This window comes from Lethenteron reissneri, chromosome 32, assembly GCF_015708825.2.
Source record: "Lethenteron reissneri isolate LAM-NWPU_2019-01 chromosome 32, ASM1570882v1, whole genome shotgun sequence".
NCBI classification, from domain to species: Eukaryota; Metazoa; Chordata; class Hyperoartia; order Petromyzontiformes; family Petromyzontidae; genus Lethenteron; species Lethenteron reissneri.
The window spans coordinates 8,366,089-8,388,496 of record NC_083810.1 but is presented as its reverse complement, the minus strand read 5'-3'; the positions used below and the strand labels follow the sequence as shown (position 1 = coordinate 8,388,496).

Below are 22,408 nucleotides of genomic sequence, written 5' to 3'. Positions count from 1 at the left end.
TACCTTATGCCAGAAAAAGTGTGACCAGTGTAGTGTATTTCGATTTAAAGCTTTCGTGACTGCAGGGATTCATCTTCTTGGTTCTTTCGGTAAAGTCACGTAGAATTGAAATAATAAAATAATACAAATTAAACATAATAAAATAGTTATTTTTATCAAGGTTTATTTTTATTATTTTATTATTTCCATAAAATAAAGTAATTATTTAACATGTTTCATTTTTTATTTTATTATTTCCATTCTACGTGACATTACCGAAAGAACCAAGAAGACAGTGTAGTGTAGTTAATATTGACTGCAGTGTCCCCCCCTTCCTCCCCCCTGAGTTTTTGTTTGTTGCACTCTGTCCCTGAAGTGGATTTCACGACTTGGCACGTGGATTCATAGGAGGCAAAGGGGCAGTGCCACCCCCACTCCTCCACAACATACTAGTTGGACAGGAAGATCGCAAAACATTATGCTATGCCCCATAAATCAATTCCATTCACGGCTTCCCTTCTGGCTCCTTGATATGTGCCCCTTTGACCACTTTATAGCTCTGGTGTGCTTTCGGGTAGTACCTTGCGATGTCTCAACGTGTTGCTCCAGGAACTGAAATAAGCTTCCAGGACGTGGAGTGAAACGTTGGACTTCGTGCCGAGCGACACGCGGTATACAACCCGAGAGCGCATCCGACATCTATATGGAAGAACACAAGCCAACGCTGTGGAATCGTGTCTAATGATGAAGTTTCATGAGTTTCCTTTATAATAGTCTCAGAAAAAATTCCACGTTGATTGTTTGGCACATGGGGAAGGAGGAAATGGCAGTATCCAGAGAAAACCCAGTGCATATGAAGGGTTGACAACCGCTCTAAGTCACCCACTGATATATTTAAGAATTGTCTGCTTTGCTGCCAGTTCATGATCACCCAGGCAATCTTCCATTGGAGTACTGCTGTCCAGCTTGAGGCCTGCCTAGCCTCGGAGATCCAACGAGAGTGGGGTGATTATTCTTTGGTTCTTTCGGTAAAGTCACGTATAAAGTAATAAATTAAATAATAGCGTACGACGTTTCGGTTGCAACACAAGCAATCATCATCAGGTATAATGAAATAGCGACATAAAATCTAACCAGAAAAAATTATAGACAGACATATAAGCAGACAGATATCACCAAGATACACAGAGCAGGCAACACAGGTACAGAGAGGGGTGATCGTCTCTGTGGGGTGGCCTTAAATAGACAGAGGGGGGCGGAGGCAGCGAGAGGGAGGGGTTAGAGACAACATTTACATGTCAATGAGTACAAAAAGGAGTGAGCAGGCTTAGGGAGAGAAAGAAACACACTAAAATTAAATAACCCAGCAAAGTATCGAAATGTTATGTAAAACGACACAGAGAGTCGGTCAACACACAATTAACGCATAGCCTGGTCGATTACGTATTTCAAAGATTGCTAAGTTAGAATTTAAGTGAAAATTTCAAAGAAAGACAAAACATAAAACCAGAGCAATAAACAAAAGTTAAGATTGAGAGTGGGGTGCATTCTGGAGTGTTTTGGTCGTTGGCATTTAGTCTAATTCGCAGTCGCTGAGGACAGGCCCAAAGGCTCCAAGCATCAAGCAGCCAGCAATAAACAGCACCATTTGGTTAGTCAGGTAGACCGAGCCTTCAACCCGGGTGGAGGAATCGGTGAGTGAAGTTCATGGGAACAGTCACCATCTATTTCAATTTAAAGCTTTCGTGACTGCAGGGATTCATCTTCTTGGTTCTTTCGGTAAAGTCACGTAGAAGGGAAGTAATAAAATAATATTACTTCCCTTCTACGTGACTTTACCGAAAGAACCAAGAAGAATCACCATCTATATATCGAAATAAACTCAAGGTTCCCATGAATCACGTGACGTCTGTGTGGCCAGCTCCACTCTAAATCTACTCTCTCCGCCCCCTGTGAAAACAGACACCGCTCCGTTTGGCTCACTTCTATTTGCTCCTTTTTGCTTCTGCTCTTCCCTCCGCTCTCATCATCACCCTCTCATCATCACCCTCTCATCATCACCCTCTCATCATCACCCTCTCATCATCACCCTCTCATCATCACCCTCTCATCCTCAATATTTTGGTCCGGTCATTCCTTCGCCTCCACCTCCTCCCCTTCCTGTCCGGCACTCCCCACTACTTATCTTGAGCTGTGCGCCCTGTTTGTCATAGTCGTGATATAAAGCATGCACGAATTTTATTCACGCATGGATGGTCTTGATGTGCTCATTGTGACTATGGTTAGCGCTGTGGTCTATTGCAGTTTAGCTCTTTAATTCTTCCCGTTTTGCCTACGGGAAGAGCAATTGTCCTAGCATCGGCAATATTCCGATTTAATCTTTGCCTGGTCATTTCCTGAGCAATCTCAAGTTCATTTTGTGTCGGCAAACATTTCACGATACAATAAAAATATCCACATGTATTAGCAATCTGCGTGCACATCCACAGACGGGTATGGCAATGCAATACTGCATTTTCCCAATCATCACAAACCCGCTCTGATCAGGATGGTCAAATAACCCCATGTACAATTTTTACAAAAGCGCTCTGTGTACAATACAGGACTGCAATGTTATTTATTTTACTTGGGGAAAAGCCTCACCGAGTCTCCAGACTTACTTTCAGAATGGTTCTTAAATTTGACGTTCAGACCCATTGCATTTATGAAGTGACATGCAAAATATCAACACGTGTTCCCACTTTGTGTTCCAAAGATATGTTGTTATTTTACTGGAAAATTAGATAAAAGTGGCCTAATATAAATTATTGAAATATGTTTAATTTGTATATTTTTTGAGGCCACGTGTAGTTGTAAAAGTATGACTTTGTACAAACTTCCCGTACCGAATCATGATGGGGAATTCTGTGTACAGTATAGTACTGCACGTGCTGTCACACCCTAACTGTAATTGTGTATCATGACTAATGCAGTAACATTTCTGAGAATTCTACTGAAAAAGCCACAAGAGGTGATCAAAGAAAGTTATTAAAATGCCAGGATCATTTTGACTCGTTTCCAGGTAGGTCCTGCCACATTGTTAGTGTTCAGCCAGTTTGAGAGATGAACACATGGGCCAGATGTTTGACTGTTAATGAAAGTGTAGAGTGGGCTTGAGCAGGACATGTCATTGCGAGAAGGGACTGACAGCTTGGGGTCCTGCGGTGGTCGAGATGTTAACTACCTCGCCTGGTATGCAGGAGGTCGTGGGTTCGATCCTGACCCTGACGCCTGTATATTTGGAGTTTGAATGTTCTCCCCGTGGTCACGTGCATTTTTCTCCGGGTCCTGTTTTTCCCACCACATTTATAAACATGCGTTTAGAGTGTTTGGCTGCGATAAATCTCCACGTGATACGCTACTTAGTTGAGCTATTATTAGTTGTGGCCAGGTCGCTTCTGAAAAAGAGCTATACCGTATAGCTCAGTGGGCCTTACGTGGTAACAATTGAAATTATAGTTTTTCAGTTTAATGTAGTCGCCAAGGGAGGGAACACGCTCCACATGGTGGAGTGATAAATTCATATTGTGTGCAGGAGCCAAATAGATTGTAAAAACTGAGCATGTTCGTCAATAACATTTTGGCCTGAAAAGCAAAAGTGTATACAAATAATAAGCGACGTTTCGGGCAGTGGCCCTTCACAGCGCATAGAGGCCATAGTGATCGTGAATGGTTGTTAGATTGCAAGACCGTGAGAGATGGTGACAGCTTGACGATGATATTCATCAGGCAGTAGACTGATAACTTTTTTTATGATTGTAAGTATTACGATATTTTATACGATAGCCTAGGTTCATTCTCTGACACAAGACGGTGCACTGCTCATTCAAGTGTAAGATTCCTGACTTGAAATGTCTTCATTTCATTACATGCCTTGACCAATCCGCTGCAGTATGTAGGCCTGTCCAAGCTATCACCAGCTTTAGGGTTCACCCTATGTAACAATCCGTCCAGGGCCTGCACACAATCTCTTGTAAGTGCTCCATCTCCACAATTGAAGTTCTCTTGGGCACGTTCCCTCCTTTAGTTGCCACTTCATCATTAGTCTCAAACATCGGTCATCTTCCCCTCTAGCGGCATCTCGCGTATGTTCTCGAATGCATGTGATCGCACCAACGGAATACAATTTTCGGAAAACGGAAAATAAAACACAAGTGGGAGTAACGTTGCACAAATCGGAATGTTCTTGGCAGTGGTGTACGTTTGTAGTGTAGCGGTTAGCGCACTGCCCGAGGAACCCTGGCGACCCGAGTCCGATTCGCACTCACGGCCAACACCAGTGACAAATATCTGAACCGGTCCTGGGTCTCCCCGAGGTGAACTCTGCTTCAAATGAGTACCTGGTGCAGTGTGGTAAACATTGCCACCAGGTAAACAAAGGCGGTCGGGGCGTGGTGCTGGCCACCCCCCCCCCCCACCTCCTGTTGTGCCAAGCGGGGGCTTTCATAGGTGCTCGCCAACAGCACTTGCCCCATACAGTCTGTTAAGGCTATACCGGGGGGACATTTGTCTTTGTACCAAGTCATGCGGCTTGCTGGGAATGTGAGGTATGACGTCAAGTTGGTTCACCCAGCCCTTCTCTGTTTCACTATCACACACAGTCACACAGACAAAGGTCCCCCAATATAGCATTAACAGACTGCTTTGGGAAATGTTTGTTAGCTAGCACCTGTGAAGGCCGTCTTTTTGTCTCCCCAATGGCGATGTTTTTCACACCACGCCTAGGGAATGCCCAGGAGAGATGCAGATACTCATCACTGGTGTTGGCCGTGAGCGGGAATCGAACTCGTACACACAAGCAGTCACACACACACTAGTGTGTGAGATACCAATTTAGCCTTAACAGACCGGTGGATCTTGTGCGGTGAGTGAGCAGCGGTGTCGCTGCCCACAATGGCATGATGTTGGCAGAACCACCCCCGCCCGCGTTTGTCTTGCCCTTGTGCTGATGTTTTTACACACTGCTGCCCCATGGTCTTATTTCAGCCGGAGTTGACCTAGGCGAGGCCCCGGACAGACCCGTTCAGACATCACTTTACACTGATACGATGTTGGCCATGTCTGCCAATCGAACTCCGCTGCCTTGGTTTTGTTTTATTACGGTGCGTGAACCACTGTTACCACGCACTGAGGTTAGCTGCCAATACCCCAGAGAATTCCTACTAGGAGTAGGGGGGGTCAGACCCTAATTTTAGGGGGCATGTGAACTGCCTTGCTAAAAGTGTAAACACACTACAGCGTAATTCTTTGTGCCGGGTTGGGCAAGACTTTTTTTCTCTCGCTACTTATTTGACCAGCAGTCTATGAATTCCATCGCACACGAAAACATTCACGCACACACACGCACCCATTCCTACACACACACATTCTGTACACATGTGTGCACATACAAAAACATGCAGGCCTCAACTTTAACGCAAGACAGAACACCCCCTTGTTGTACCCGGGATAATTTTTGGGGCAAGGTGTGTTTGCGAGCGTCTATTAAGGTTGGCGTGGCGCAAGAGAGAGGGGAGGCGTTGTCAGAACCATGCCGGTTTAGCTGACAGTCTTCTTCCATTGCTGGTGATTTAAGGCCGAGTTGACCAAATGGAGGCCCAGAATTGATCTTCGTTGTTGTGTAACCGCACACTTTCTACAACTGATTTGATTTTATTTGGCGCCCTGATACACGCATCTCATCTCAAACATTTAAAGGCGTACCCCTAGTGGCAGCTGTGTGTGTCGGCACAGGGTGACTTGGTACCTGGCGTGCAAATCGGCATTAGGCTGCCAGGAAGCGGGGCGAGGGTGATGATTGGTTTCTACGGAAAATATTATCCCAGATGAATAATTTTCAGGTACATTTTTTTCGCGTTCATGTGGGCCATGACGCCTCCTGCTGATGCTGCTGCGAAAGAAGTCTGCGGATCTGCTAACGTCTACTCCGAGGTTACCAGTAGTACATTTTTATTTAAAGCTTTCGTGACTGCAGGGATTCATGTTCTTGGTTCATTTTTCAAAATTTTCTTGCTGTGGGTTTCACACCTGATGATGATTAGCTTGTGTTGCAGTCGAAACGTCGTGAGAATTTTTATTGTTTTATATTAATATTATTTTATTATTTCCCTTCTATGTGACTTTACCGAAAGAACCAAGAATATATTACCAGTAGTAGTTACCAGTAGTTGTTACCAGTAGTTCACACAAATGGACAAAAACAAAGATCCCCCGCATAGCCTCAGCGACTTTTGGGGCAAGTGCTGTAATAGACACACACACGGATACACGCACACACTTGGCAAACCTATTCATGCCACTGTAAACTGATGCCATACACACACTCACAGGCAGGCAAGCGGACAGTGCAGTGGGGGAGGTCGAGTGGTGTTGTCTTGCTCTCTTTCATTCCACGTCTGCCGAGTTTGAGAGTGTGGGAGAGAGACACGACTAATGTGAGGGTGGGCCGCTGAGTGTGAGAGAGAGAGAAAAATACAATTTAAAAAAACTAGAGCAAAAGAAAGCAAGAGTTGTACTGTATCAGGAAAGCGTGTAGAGTGTGTGTGTGAGAGAGAGCACGAGGAGAGTGTGCGGGAGAGTGCAAGGAGAGGATGATGGATGAAGGCAGAGAGTGGTGGTGGGGTAGATACATTACAGTGGGAGAGAAGAGGGGACTAAGGAGAGTGGAGCATGTGGGAGAGAGAGATTGAGATGAGAGAGTTGTGTGGGAGGCAGCGGCGTGGCTATCGATGTAGGCAGTGCCAATTGCACCTTGGTACATGGGCCGCAGGCGCCCTGGTTATGAAGTGGGTGGGGGGTTGTGGAATTGGACATGGTGGTGATCCTATTTGATTCCTTGCACCAGGGCCCACGCCAACCATGGCGACACCACGGCGGAGAGGACCGAGTGCGAGAGAGGAGGACGGGAAGGGGGGTCCGGAGACAGGGGAGGGCAAGGGGTGGCAAGCAAGTGTGGCAGTAGATTTGAAGCTTTCGTGACTGCAAGGATCCATACTCTTAGGTATTTTTCGGTAAAGTCACGTAGGTTAAAAATAAAAAAGAAATAATAAAAATAATAGAAATAATAATACCTACGTGACTTTACCGGAAAAAAACCTAAGAGCAAGTGTGGCAGTCCAGAATGGGAGAATGATGAGAGGGGGATGGAAAGAGAAGTCCTGTGGTTGTGAGGTTAGAGAGAGAGAGAATGTAATGGGAGAAACGCTATAATGTAGGGAGAGGGTACAGGGGAGCGATTGGAGATGCGGGGGAGGTGGTTGAGGAACGTTGGGAGAGAGTGTAATCGAGCGAGTGTGAGTTTTCAAGTGTTTATTTCAGAGTAATTTGGCGTCTGACATAGTCGTCGAGCCGTATGAAACAACACCAGATTATAGATGGCCCATTGATTTCTAACTTGAGGGCGTCTCAACCCATGATTGACTCGTAAAAACTACCGCTCCTTTTCTCATGGAGGAGAGCGTTGAAATGCATCTTAGGATCTACTAATTGCGTCAGATGGCCCACTGATTTCTAATTTGAGGGCCTTTCAACCCATGATTGACTCGTAAAAACTACCACTCTTTTTCTCATGGAGCAGAGCGTTGAAATGCATCTTGGGATTTACTAATTGCGTCCACTCATTAGCCCGCATTTCTGGCTCTGAGGTTATCTTCCACCTAGGCGGCAGCCTCGGTCGCCAACTCCTGGGAGCCTCGCCAAGAGCGTTGACTCGCGTATGAAATGGCTCGCATCAGCACAAAACCGTAAAATGTTAAAATTACCGCATGCCATGGCTGTGATCCACGAGCGCTGTACAGTGTGTATAATTTAACAGTACGGTTGGCCCCGGCAACGATTACTGTAAAAGAAAATGTTTTGCAAAGGCGTACGGCAAGGAATGGTCTCAAACTTGATTTGGAGCTTTCGTGACTGCAGGAATTACTCTTTGGTTCTTTTGGTAAAGTCACGTAGAAAGAAAAATAAATTAAATGATAGCATGCGACGTTTCGATTGCAACACAAGCAATCATCATCAGGTACGAATGAAAGAGAAAACAAACCTCGTAAACTTTGAAATATAATTAAATACAACACAGAGAGTCGGCTAACATAAGTCAACACTGGTTGATTACGAATGGTCTCGAGTTCATGCGAGGGCACGGACCATGTAGGGATGGCAGGAGTGTTGTAATATGCGTAATTTGATAATAAAAAATTGTTTGGAATTTGGAACGTGTGCGCAGCATTCGATCGCTGTTATCCACTGAGCTTGATAGATTCAGCGGTGCAGGATACCACAGACAAGCAAGGAAGGTGGCCAATAATTTGCCCAATGCTTTGTGGTCCTATAGTGGGATGTTTGGCCCACGCCCATAAAGATAGATCGTCACGCTCACGATACATGCGTAGAATCGTGCGTGTGCCGATTTTTATTCTTGGTATGATCGAGTTCAGTGTTGCAAGAGCAGCGTGCCTGCTACGACGCGGATCAGAAAAGCTGACAAGGGAAACGAAATTTGTAAAGCGCAAAAAAAGAAACGCGGGAGAGACGTGTGTTGCGACTGTTGTCTGACTTTTTACGTGTGTCGTTTTGCTCTCTTGCAGCACCCACCCAGAAACCAGGTACGTGAACACCCTTTGCCGTTTGGCTTTGATGAGATGTCATGGTTTTGACGTGCATTTTGAGGTCCATTGATAAATCTTTTCCAATGAACGGAACGGTCCGTTTAAAAAAATATATATAACGAGAAGACCAGAGGGTCCGTTTCTTTATGCCAATGAAATATTCTTGTTCCTTGGGACCCATGGATATTCTCTCTGCGTCTTCTCTTTCGTCAGTCGTCACACGGTGGCTCACGATGGAGGCTGGAATGCACTTTTTAAATCTTTTATATTAAGTTCGCTTGCTTGCTTGCGTGCTTGCTTGCTTACGACCGTGCAAACCTTTCGGTCGTTTTTTAACCCACTTCCCGTGATCCAATCGAGCTGACATTTTGCACACAGACTCGTTGTGCGTGACAATTAATGTTCGTGAAAAAAAAATTCCTAAATTTTACACTGTTTAGGGAAAACAAATTAAATATTTAATTACCAATTGTTTAATACTGCAGACAATCATCTGACCCATAGGTGGCAGCCATCTCAAGCCAGAGGACGAGAGGACTCTAGCCGCCACGCATATAAAGGATTTAGAGTGAAATACTTTGTTTTTACGGGTTATACTTATTCCTCTCCTTCCTTCCTCTGGTCACAGCCGACCCCTTCCTGCAAGCCTCCATTTGTTACCCCCAACTCCTCCTGTGTGCCCTCAGTCCACGTCTCGCATTGGAAGGGCGCCTGCTTATTCGCTCAGTCGGTCTCTCCCAGCGGCATGTTGTTAAAGTGGGCCAACTTCCTGGTCGGTTTTGACCATCTGGGTCTCGTCAGCAGATTCTGAAGCTAAACTACTATTTTTATCTTCTTGGTTCTTTCGGTAAAGTCACGTAGAATGGAAATAATAAAATAATAAAAATTAAACATAATAAAAGAATATTTTTATTATTTGATTACTTCCCTTCTACGTGACTTTACTGAAAGAACCAAGAAGATGAATCCCTGCAGTCACGAAAGCTTTAAATCGAAATTTACTATTTTTATTTTAGGTGGTAGGGCCCGACTGGGCTATGTAGCTCTTTCAGAAGCGACCTGGCCACAAATGATAGCTCAACGAAGTGGCTTATGTGGAAATGTATAGCAGCCAGATAGTAATAATAATCAACTTTCTAAAAACACCAAGGTAAACAGCTGTGAAACAGTGGACACGGTGGCAAGATGTTAGCTCTACCTCCCCTGGAGTTGATGGTTTCAATCCCGACCCCGACGCCTGTATATTTGGAGTTTGCATGTCTTTCTTCCCGTGATCGCATGGATTTTTCTCCAGGTTCTCTGGTTTTTACCTCACATGATAATTTTTACGTAATAAGCCACTTTGTTAAGCTATCATTTGTGGCCAGGTCGCGTCTGAAAAATAGCTATACACCTCCGTGGGCCTTAACTAGTAAAAATAGTTTAGTTTTAATCGGGGCGGCCTCCGGATTTGAACCGTGAGCCTCTGCAACGAGCAGCGAAACACGCTGCCAAGAGGCTGCGTCACCGACACTAAGCGGTGGAGCAGACCTGACTCTGCTGATGTGACCCAGAATGTTGAAACCAGTCCGGGTTTTTGTTTCCTCCTAACACGTATGCCGCTGGAGAAAACATTGGTATAGATGTCCCATAGGCTGATGAACCAAACAAATTATGAATTTTACGTAGAGACGTGGATTTCCTGTGTTGTTATATATTTCATTATTTGAATTGTCAGCAGCATTAACTAAACATCGTTTGTTTACATCAGTAGCAAAAGCATCATCATCATTCGGTTCATCATCAGGCCCATAATCGAGTTTAATCATTGCCGTCATCGTTGTTGTCTTGTTTGGTTCTACAGGGTTAAGCGACGATGACCTCTTTGATTTGTACGACGACGACGACAATGGTAAGTAATGAAGATGCAGTGTGACCTCCCCGAGTCACCCACCCGCTCACTGACCACTTCAATGACTTGCCTGCTCACCCACTTCTCCACTCACCCACTTGTACATTTGCTCGGCAATGTGCTTGCTTGCTTATTTTCTTACTGTCGCACTTACCCCCTCGATTGCTAGTTCACTCAGATACTCGCCCACCTGCTCACTCGTTCACTGACTTGCTCACTCACCCAAACACCGACTTTTATTTATTTGCTTTCTCGGTCATACACCTATTAAATCCTCAACTTATATATTGACCCGCTCGCTCATCCGCCCACTTACTCACTTATCCACTGAGCAGCTTCCTCTGCTGATTTGCTTTCGCTCTCGCTTGCTCGCTCACCTATTTTCCACTCGCCCACTTACGTCCTCTCCCAGTCACCCGTTTACTCGGTCACCCATCTGTTCGCTTACTCGCTCAGTCGCGCGTCTTCCACTGGTAGACATTGCCTGCATAAACTTCCAGTCTATAAATAACCGCCATTTATAATTAGCCCTGTAATTCGGTGTAAAAACACACTGCACACGCGCACACACACGTGTACCATCGTCGCCCATTCGTTCCGTCACCATGAGGGTATCCTAACTGAACCAGCTTCCTTTATTGAACTGCGTGCGAGTACTGCTAAATAAAATAGCAGCTTCCTCTCGCAAAGTATATCCTCAGAGTTGCTAATCACAGCCCTTACCTGCGAGCTGAATGCGAGCAGGTAAGGGCTGATGTGAATCCAGAGTTTACCACAAAGTTATAATATTTATGTTGTCCAAATGTGACCCCATCTCAAGAAGCAGTGCAGAAATTGTGGGTGTGTATATTTCATAGAGGGAGTTATGGGGAGTGTGATAGGGAGGGCGAAGTGGAGCAAGGTCCTAAGCTGTTGTCGCTCGACCAGTTGCGGGGAAGTCCGCCGCGTGGGTGTCTGGGACAAGAAGGGCGTTCCTGAAAGTGGCGGCAGCAGAGGGGGGGGATGAGCCACCAACCACTGGGAGAAGGCTTAAACGGGGGCGTTGACGGAAAGCCCTGCATGGCATAGCAGTGGAGTGCTTGGAGGGGAGTAGAAATGAGAGTCAGGAGAGTGCGTGGAGGGGAGTAAAAGTTCGCCCGTCGGTTTGCAACTTTGAGACCCTTATTGTGATGCAAGAATAAGCAGACAAAAACGTTTACTGTGGAGACAAACAACTGAGCGACCACTGCCTCACTGACATCTGCGATTTGCAAAGCGATAGATACCGGTGGTCTCGGCCCAGTTACCAATAACTACACCAATAAAAGCATCATGTTTAAATGTGGGGTTTCAACCAATTTTTCTGAACCCAGCACTGAGAATAATAAAAAACCCGCTGCTTCGTTTGCACATGACGAAGGGTTTTTGCAGAGGAAGTGAACGGTATTCCCTTCATATGGTCAGTTTATTTCTGGTAAGGCCCAATGAGCTAAGGAATTTTTTTTTTCTCCGTCGGCGACCCAAATTCCGACGCAATTCTGTGACGTCAATCTTCTGGGGCCATCCTCGGTCATATGGTGCGCGGCTCCCTGCAATAACCTGAAACTAAGCAATGTTTTTTTACTTGACCAGGTAAGGCCAACTGAGCTAAGTAGCTCTTTCAGAAGCGACATGGCCACAAGTGATAGCTCAACGAAGTTGCTTATCGTCATGTGGACATTTATAGCAGCCAAATAATCTAAACGCATTTTTCTAAACGCGGAGTGAAAAACCGGAGGACCCGGAAAAAAAATCCACGCGGCAATGGGGAGAACATGCAAACCCCAAATATGCAGGCGTCAGGGTTTGTATCGAACCCACGACCCCTGCATACTAGGCGAAGGAGTTAACATCTTGCCATGGCGGCACCGATAGTTCTGCATGGAAATGTAATCTTGTCTCATGACGTGATGAACATCTGTGACCAAATCGCCCTGAAATGCACCTAAAATCTCTAGATCTCACAAGCTAAGCATGAGTTTGACTGGGGATGATGCTTGGACATGCGACCGCTGCACACAGCTTCTGAAAAAGAGCTATATAGCTCAGTGGGCCTTACCTGGTAAAATAATATAGAAATAGTTTTAATAGTTTACAGTTACAGGTGGCCTGTGGGGCCACATCGTGGGCATCGGAGGACAATGCAACAAAATCCCGCTGTACTGTACTTGTATGCCCCCACGTCTCTATGCATGCCCACCTTCACAAACCCAACACTTTTACCAGCGTGGTGAAGTACGGTCAAACAACCCCCACGACCCGCACAGCGTGGAGGGGGAGGCCCTCATCCAGCGGCGGGTTGACAGTAGTTCAAGTTCAAGTTCATTTATTAGGTAGAGCCCTGTGAGCCATTCGGCTCTTGAATCGGGTGCAACCGCAACAAACAAAAAACAAAAACATGAACAAAAAACATCTTAAAGTGAATATGTGACTATTTGCAAACAGAAAATCCAAGAAAAGACAGCAAAATATTGCAGAAAAAAACACCGTACACCAACGCTGTGTGCAAAAATCCCAGTGGGATGCAAGTCAAACCACAATAACAACAACCACAAGACAACTTAGATTAAGGCCATCAGTCTAACTCTGTACTACAACAAACAAACATGGCTAAACCAATACACTTTTCGAAATCACCAAAATAAAGCCATGAAAGCAATGAAAAAGCAATCCTAGGAACTGTGACGGAATTTTCACAATAAATGGCATAAACATGTACTGCCAAAACCTTGCAGCCATAGCTGGCTGCATAAGCCACTCCACAACAGCAGGAGCATCAATAGGAGTTGATTACTCCTGAAGCTGTTGGTTGGGGGGGGGTGGAGGTCAGAAGTTTGTACGATTAACGTTTAAAGTTCCACTTGGCATCCTTCAATATCCGAGGGTTTAGTTTCTTCCGCTGCTTTGGTTTAAGCCGCCACCCGAACGGGAGTGATTTTGCTACAGCAGGGAAATAACGCAAAGCAGGAAATTGGCAGCGATTCATCGACGGAGGCAATTAATCCCGCCGCTTATTGTCCCATTGCCCTGTGGATTTAGCGAATTCACCGGCTGTCCCTTCTGTTTCCTGTACATGGGGCTCGGGGTTGTCTCGCTGGTTCACTGTGCCCGGCCGGTGATGATGATGAGTCACAACGCAGGCATTTCTCCCCTTACGCAGGCTGCATTCCGCGATTCAAATCGCCTCCCCAATGGCCCATCACGAATCACGTGCGCGTGTAGACCGTGTGTGCATATGTAAAGACAAAGATCCCCCGTATAGCCTTAACATACTGTTTGGGCAAGTGCTGTTAGCGAGCACCTATTAAGGCCGGCACGGTACACGAGGGGGTGGGTGGCCAGCACCACGCCCGACCGCCTTTGTCTCCCCAGTGGCGATATTCGTACGAACCACATTAGGTACTCATTTGAGGCTGAGTCGACCTCGGAGAGGCCCAGGACAGGTTCAGATAAAAGTCACTGATGTTGGCCATGAGCGGGAATCAAACTCGGGTCGCCAGGTTCGTATCGCAGCGTGCTAACCGCTACACCACCACTCCCCACTATGTACATATACACAAAGACAAAGATCCCCCGTATAGCCTTAACAGACTGTATGGGCAAGTGCTGTTGGCGAGCACCTATGAAGGCCGGCACGGCACACGAGGGAGTGGGTCGCAAACACCACGCCTGGCCGCCTTTGTCTCCCGAGTGACGATGTTTACACATCGCACCAGGTACTCATTTGAGGCTGAGTCGACCTAGGGGAGGCCCGGGACCGGTTCAGATAATCGTCACTGGTGTTGGCCGTGAACGGGAATCGAACCTGGGTTGCCAGGTTCATAGTGCAGCACGCTAACCGCTACACTACCGCTCCCCACCATATCCACAAACACATACACACACAGTGCCTACCTCATCACTTAAGACTGTCAAATCCACAATTCCTCCCATATTTAACGGTTGTATTATTATCAGTACTAACACCATTAATCTGCTTGGTACAGCATCTGTGCTGGCATGGAATGGCTGCAATGTTACTAAAACGGCTAAGGAGTTATCGGAGAAGCGTGGTTTTTCTTTCCGTGCCAAAGCATTCATCTTTAACTCTGAATAATTATTATTTCCGCAATACAAAACACGCAACAATGCACTCGATCACTGACCCACTCATTTACCACGCTACAGATCACAACAACACACTCACCCACACACTCACCCACACACTCACCCACACACTTGCCCACCCACACACTCACTCACTCAACCACCACACTACAGATCGCAACAACACACTCGCACACTCGCCCACCCACACACTCACCCACCCACACACTCACCCACCCACACACTCAACCACTACACTACAGATCACAACAACACATCCACACACTCGCCTACCCATACACTCACCCACTCAACCACCACACTCCAGATCACAACAACACACCCACACACTCGCCCACCCACACACTCACCCACTCAACCACCACACTACAGATCACAACAACACACTCGCCCACCCACACACTCACCCACTCACTCATCCACACACTCACCCACCCACACACTCAACCACTACACTACAGATCACAACAACACACCCACACACTCGCCCACCCATACACTCACCCACTCAACCACCACAATCCAGATCACAATAACACACCCACACACTCGCCCACCCACACACTCACCCACTCAACCACCACACTACAGATCACAACAACACACACTCGCCCACCCACACACTCACCCACCCACACACTTAACCACTACACTACAGATCACAACAACACACCCACACAATCGCCCACCCACACACTCACCCACTCAACCACCACACTACAGATCACAACAACACATTCACACACTCGCCCACCCACACACTCACCCACTCAACCACCACACTACAGATCACAACAACACACCCACACTCGCCCATCCACACACTCACCCACTCACTCACCCACACACTCACCCACCCACTCACCCACTCACTCACCCACACACTCACCCACTCAACCACCACACTACAGATCAAAACAACACACACACTCGCCCACCCATACACTCACCCACTCACTCACCCACACACTCACCCACCCACACACTCAACCACCACACTACAGATCACAACAACACACCCACACACTCCACCCACACACTCACCCACTCACTCACCCACTCACCCACTCACCCACTCACTCACCCACCCACTCACCCACTCACTCACACACACACACTCACCCACCCACACACTCACCCACTCCACCACCACACTACAGATCACAACACTTTCCCTTTCCGCCTTTCCCCCCGTACCATGCTCCACTTTGAAATAGCTCGTATACACACCCATGAATACACACATCCTATATACACGTATCCTATGCTGTATACACATACCCTATATACACACACATGCAAACTTTTTGTAACGGTACGGCGAGTGTGGTTTCACCGGGGGCCTCTGGTCCGAAGACCTGGCGGACCCAGTTACCCGTGGCTGCTGATGAGGATCCGTGCTCGAGTCTGAGTCAGTTTTGCAGCAGACGTTAGAACAGCGCTGTAACGAGTGTTTGTTTACTTACACTCCCTATGCACACACTCTGTACAAACATAAACCTTATATTGTATACACAGCCGATACGCATGCATTGTATACACATCTCATGCTCGTACACATAGCTGACATATGCACACACAGCCCAAAATACTTGCAAACCCATATGTACACACATGTGCATACGTGTACTCCATATACATCCAACTCATGCCACATCCATTATCTCACCCTGCCCCCCCCCGCCTCCTACATGCTCTACTCTTTTGACCACGTGGAAATGGCTGCTGCTCCCAATGAATATTTCACGAGTGACCGTTGTCACGGCGTTTGCTTTTGCACGACAGGACAAACCTCCTCGTGTCTCTGCGGTGGAGAGGGCGGGTGTTGGGGGGGGTGGTAGGGGGCAGCCCTGCCCCCTTCACCTATACCCTCCCCCTGCCCTTCGACGTGCGTTCTGAACCAGCGATAGCTTCACTGACAGGCTCCCTCGGCAATGCCCCACACGACACGTTGCGTTCACTTACTCGTTTCGTGGCAGTCGGGGTGATTGGTGATCCAGTGCTTGCCTGCTTAACTCCCAGTCGCTCGTTCACTCACTATCGGCGGTCAGCCACCTTCCCTGTCACTCTTCTATCACTACTACCATGGTAACTGCGAACTTCGATTATTGATTCGTGAATATTGCTAATTGACTCCTGGAATTTGTGAAAAAGAGCCTTAGAGCTCATCGGATTCTTCCAGTATTAAGACATATTCGGATTCCTCCCCCCGTGTTGAGCACTCGCCCAGCGTGGCAGGGCGGTGGCGCAGTGGTGAGGCTCGTGCCTCCACAGCAAGAATGGCCCGGGCTCGATTCCCGACTTGGGTCACCCTTTTTGTGTGAAGTTTGTACATTATCCCCCTGTTCCGCATGCATTTCCTCCCGTATCTGACATACAGTGCAACTGGAATCGTCCAAAACATCCCAATGCTGCACTCATTGTTGAGGAACTTCCATGCAGTGGCTGCATCACTCAGGAGGAGTAGCAGAAGCTTGGTTTTCTTCCTTGCCACACAGCCGCCGTCCCTTAACTCGAAACAATTATTATTTGGCGGTCCTAGACAAAGCAGAAATCACTCGCCACTGATGTTCACCTTGGCCGGGAATTGAACTGGGGTTGTCGGGTCCCGAGCGCGGCATCTGAACCACTGCCATCTCCACTCCCATCTCCCACTTGTGTTTGTTGTGGAGTCGGCTGTCCCATGGGACTTTGTCAGTGACTGCCCCTGTTTGCCAGAAAAAAAGCACTATTACATTTTTAATGCGTGGCAACCTCCAGTTGCTTCTCAATTTGCGGTTTGCATGAGACACCCAACCCAGCGAACAAAGGAGTCGTTGTTTCTGCCGAGTCCGCTTGTCTGGCCTGTCCGAGTTTGAATCTTCCCCAGTGAGACACAATAACTTCAAAGCGACTTACAGGAGACCGCTGGCAATGTTGTTATATCGGTGTTTGTACATCGGCACAGTCGTTTTGGCCAAATCCACTGCTGGATGAGGTCTCGTGGGGGCAGATTGTGGACCGTACTTCACCAACGGTGGTCAGTGCTGCGCTACGAACCCGGAGACCCGAGTTCGATACCTGCTCACGGCCAACGCCAGTCACAATTATCTGAACCAGTTCTGGACCTCCTTTAGATCGACTTGGCCTCAAATGAGTACTTGTTGCAACGTGTAAACATCAGCACTGGGGAGACGAGAAGGCGGCCGGGCGTGGTGCTGATCACCCCACCGCCCTCGTGTGCCGTGCCGGCCTTCACAAGTGCTACTCACTTAACGAGCACTTACCTCAACAGTCTGTTAAATGGCTACCCGGGGGATCTGTGTCGTTTTGTGTCTGTGCGTGTGCGCGTTTGACAGATCCGAAGCCAACGACCAAATCCCAGACCACAACAACCGCTGCCACTACTACAACGAATAAACCCCCACCCCCAAAATCAATGGACGACCTCGACCTTCTGGACTTTGGAGATCCGGGAAAGAAATCCGGTACAATGCTGTGTACACACAGACATACTTGGCCGCTATACATTTCTACGTAATGAGCCACTTCGTTGAGCTATCATTTGTGGCCGATTTGCTACTGAAAAAGAGCTACATATTTCGATTTAAAGCTTTCGTGACTGCAGGGATTCATATTCTTGGTTCTTTCGGTAAAGTCACGTAGAAGGGAAATAATAAATTAATAAAAATGAAGAAGAGCTACATAGCTTCGTGGGCTTTATCTGGTAAAAAAAAATAGTTTTAGTTTATTTATTTTTTGCGATTTGCTCACCTTTTCAATACTGTGCACTCCCGTGTGTTTTTTTGTGTTCTTGTAATTTTCTGAGCCACCCCCCAAACTGGACATCTGTGAAAAAGAGCTTAATAGCTCATCGGATTTCTGCAAGATAAATCGATGAATATTCTTATTCTAACTACTACCGCATGAAAGCGAGGAGCACGTGGCCCTTGCGAGCTTTGTCGATATCGTCGACCCGAGGGAAGACCAAGGACCATGTCGGGGCAGGGGATACTGTTAGGGCAAGATGTTGAAGGGTGCCGCGGTTGAAAGCGTTGCCACGGGGTGGGTGTTGCCCCCCCCCTCCCCCCCTGACGTCGGTGCACTGATGACTCCTCGATGCGGTGCACGGTTGCCGTTTGTGTGCCGAGTCCGTAAAGTTTGCCCGCGTGTCCCCCGTGCAGACACGCCCACCAAGCCCAAAGACAACGACGTTCCATCGAGGTCCGGCGGTGGCGGTGGTGGTGAGTGGGTGTTTTTATTTTTTTGGTTTTTCCACCGTTTCACCGTAAGCCAAGCTAAACAACTCGCGCACACGTGTTGAGGATGTTTGCCGACGAGACAAAGGGAAGCCTCCTTCCTCTACGCAACAAACGCGGGGGAGGTCAGGTGGTGCGATCGTGAGCTTAGACATTGCTTGACCTTTCCTTCTCCCTGTGTCCGCTTACCCAGAGTTCAGCGACGATGATCTGTTTGGGGGTGGAGATCCCAGCAACAAGCCAGGTAATACCTCCAAAAGCCACGAATCGGTGACATATTCGTCTTCGTATCGTTCGCTGTCCTATTGTTTGCCATCCAATTGTTTGACGTCCTATTCATCATTCTGTTGTTCATCTTGTTGTTAATTATCCTCTTGTTCTTCATCGTATTGTTTTTCAAAATAAAAAATTATAAATATTTCTGTGTTTAGTTGTCCCTCCCCCCGCAACTCCAATTGGCACGGTTGGCTACGTACGGTGCGAAAGAAGTTCTACGTACAAACATCCTCTCGTTCGTTATTATTTTGTCCATCATCCTGTTGTCCATCTTGCGATTGCTGGATGCGCAAATGGGAACCACTTTTTTATTCGAGCGAGGGTGAGCGCACAAGTCGCGCAGTGGCTATGCACACGTGTCATCGACCACTGTGGGAGGCGGCGGCGGGGGCGGTTGGTGGATCACACACGTGCTTTTAAACTCCCTCCCATACCCCGGCTCACCAGGAGAAAGGCTGAACAGCTAAAAATCTGGACTCCACCTGTCCCATCTGCGCGGGGGAAAACCGTGTTGCCCCATCACACGTGTGGATTGGTGTTCTCCGGTTTCCTCCCGCAATCAAACGCTCATTTAATTGGCCGATAACACCTTAACATATAAACGAAACGAGCTTTTAGTTTTTACCAGGTAAGGCCCACTGAGCTATGTAGGTATCTTTCAGAATTGACCTGGCTTATGTGGAAATATATAGCAGCCAAATACTCTCAACGGATGTTTCTAGACGTGGAGGGAAAAATACATACGATGGCGAGAACATGCAAACTCCACATATACACGCGTCAGGGCCGGGATCAAACGCAGGCGAGGTAGTTAGCATATATAGAGGATCGCAGAGCTTGGTGTCGGGGGGGGGGTGGAATTTGTCACCGGGTCACCGGCCTGTTTGCTGCCATTTCAAGTTGCTCTGTCATGGCCCCTCCTCGTGCCTCTTGAGTCATCCTCCCTCTCTCTGCCAGAACGAGCGGATACTGTGCGGTGTGTGGAGGTGGCGGTGCGTTACAAGTCAATGATTATTATTACTGTGTCAATCAATGTTCTTCATTGCAAGGCCCACCCCCCCCCTCCCCCCCCCCTCCCCCCCCCGACAATACACACGTGAAAACATCCCTTCATCATCGTGCAACCATCATCCTTGGTAATCCCTTGTAACGTGCACCCATGACCGCCTTCATGGGTAGGTCGCCCCCGAATAAAAGTGCTGCTTGGATCAGTGGGCCTTAAACTGTATTTAATTGAGCGTGTTCTCGTGTTGTGGGGAGTGGAAGTGTAGTGGTTAGCACGCTGCGTTATGAACCTGGCGGCACTGATTTCGATTCCCGCTCATAAGCCAATAACGGTGGCGAATAAGTGAACTGGTCCCGGGCCTCCCTTTAGGTCGACTCGGCTTCAAATGAGTACTTGATGTGGTGTGTAATAAACATCGGCACTGGGGGGTGCTGATCACCCACCCCCACGTGTGCCGTGCGGGCCTTAATAGGTGCTGCTTGTGAACAGCCCTTGCCCCAGCCATCTGTTAAAGGCTATACGGGTGTCTTTGTATTTGTGTACTGTTGACAGTGATTCCAGCAAAGCCCAAGACGGATCACAATTTTGATGGAACCAACAGTGGATGTAAGTAACCCTGTGCATCGCCCACTCTCGCGTCATTGCGCATCTCACACATCTGCCCCCCCCCCTCTTCTCACCCTTCCTCTGTCCCGCCCTGTCCTCAATGGCCACAAATCCGTTTTAATCTCTCTTAATTTCACGATAAACGATTCAAAAGCCAATTCTGCAAGCCAACTTACATTACGAGGAAACTTATGTTCCTTCATGTGCAATATATGTTACTGCACTATTTTCTATTTCTCCTGTAGCGTGGCAGTTCTAGCTCTTATGTTTTCCATTTGCTTCATTGCTAAACTTTTATTGGGTTTATTGTTGATTTTGTTGTTTCGTCGACCCTGGTCTCTCTTGCGAATGACACTTAGGCTGATCTCGCTTGAGTTCTCACCTGGATAATAATTTACAGCTTAAACTCAAACTCAATCTCCTTCCCGGCGAAGAGGGCCGCCTGGCTCTAACCGTTCGGAGATCTTATAATGGCCAACCGGGGATCTCGTTTGGGGAAAGTTGCAGAAAATGTATCCGTGGTCCGATTATCCGGCTTGCGGATTAACTGTGCTTGTTCGGTGCCATCTTTAAACCGGCACGTTGGTTTAATTATTAGCTGCTCCTCGCTCGTTGAGGGCCTCTGACTTAGATGCCAAAACTCCGGCTTGGCCCAGAGTTTGGAGTGTAAAAATTACGTTTGACCCCCCCCTTACCCCTCTTGCGAATACAGTTAACTCTTGGGTTATCTGTGGGTGTATTATCAGGCCTCCTCATTGACCGCCCCTGCAGAAATGTTTTTATAGTTATTTTTTTTACACGCCCTGTACTTTAATTTATCAGCTGCTCCTCACTCGTTGTGGGCAAGGGATGTAGTGCGCACGTGGGTGAGTCAAACCGAGTACTTTGAGAGGCAATCAAAACGGACAACGCTTTCCACGGTCATTCATGTTCTATGTTTTTTATAGCCCAGTTTCCATGCGTTTTGAATTATCCTCCGTATCATTTGTCCGGTAAAATGATATGGGGAGAGGGGAGAGCTAGGAGAGTGTGTGGAGTGGGGAAAGGGTGAGATGAAAGAGGAGAGGTAGTAGAGAGATGAGGGGAGATGTAGGAGAGCGATTGGGGTGGAGTAGAGTGAGATAAGAGGGGAGCGGAGGCGTAGGGGAGTCCGTGGACGATCTTGAAGACTGCAAGTTGTGAACTTGGAGTTCACGCAGGATGGGATTGGGATGTAGCGGAGGGATCGGCATGGGTGGGAGGGGGGGGGGCAATGCCACCTGATGTTCCATCAATGGGGGTGGTCGCGACGGTCGAATGATTGTGCCCTCATTTCCTCCTCTACCCCGTTCCCCACCACTGCCACCGCCAGCCATCAGTGACGACGACCTCCTCGACATCACGGGGGGGAAGAGGCCAGCGGGGGGCGGTGGCAGTGGCGGCAGTGGTGCCCGCGGAGGTGAGCAGAGAACGCGCGGCGCTCGTAGCGAACGTAGGCAGGAGTACAGGTCAATGTTGCACCTCCGATTAACATGGTTGGCTACGTACGGTGCAAAAGAAGTTCAACATACATACGTACGACATCGTCTACGGCGACCGTCACTTATCTGCCCCGACCGATTAACCGCCCGCACCCCCTGCAGCGTTACTGCGTTGGGTGTAACGG

The 22,408-nt window shown here is 47.7% G+C and overlaps 1 protein-coding gene across 2 annotated transcripts in view; it reads left to right on the top strand.

Annotated features, from left to right (window-relative positions):
- The window catches only part of CD99 (CD99 molecule (Xg blood group)), a 29,767-nt gene that overhangs the window by 3,401 nt on the left and 3,958 nt on the right, over window positions 1-22,408 (top strand). For both annotated transcript variants that reach the window (XM_061563877.1, XM_061563878.1), the window contains exons 2-8: window positions 8,601-8,618; window positions 10,465-10,512; window positions 17,976-18,104; window positions 18,801-18,860; window positions 19,069-19,119; window positions 20,710-20,763; window positions 22,115-22,201. In XM_061563877.1, coding sequence (XP_061419861.1) covers window positions 8,601-8,618; window positions 10,465-10,512; window positions 17,976-18,104; window positions 18,801-18,860; window positions 19,069-19,119; window positions 20,710-20,763; window positions 22,115-22,201 — 447 coding nt within the window. The remainder of the gene's footprint in view (window positions 1-8,600; window positions 8,619-10,464; window positions 10,513-17,975; window positions 18,105-18,800; window positions 18,861-19,068; window positions 19,120-20,709; window positions 20,764-22,114; window positions 22,202-22,408) is intronic.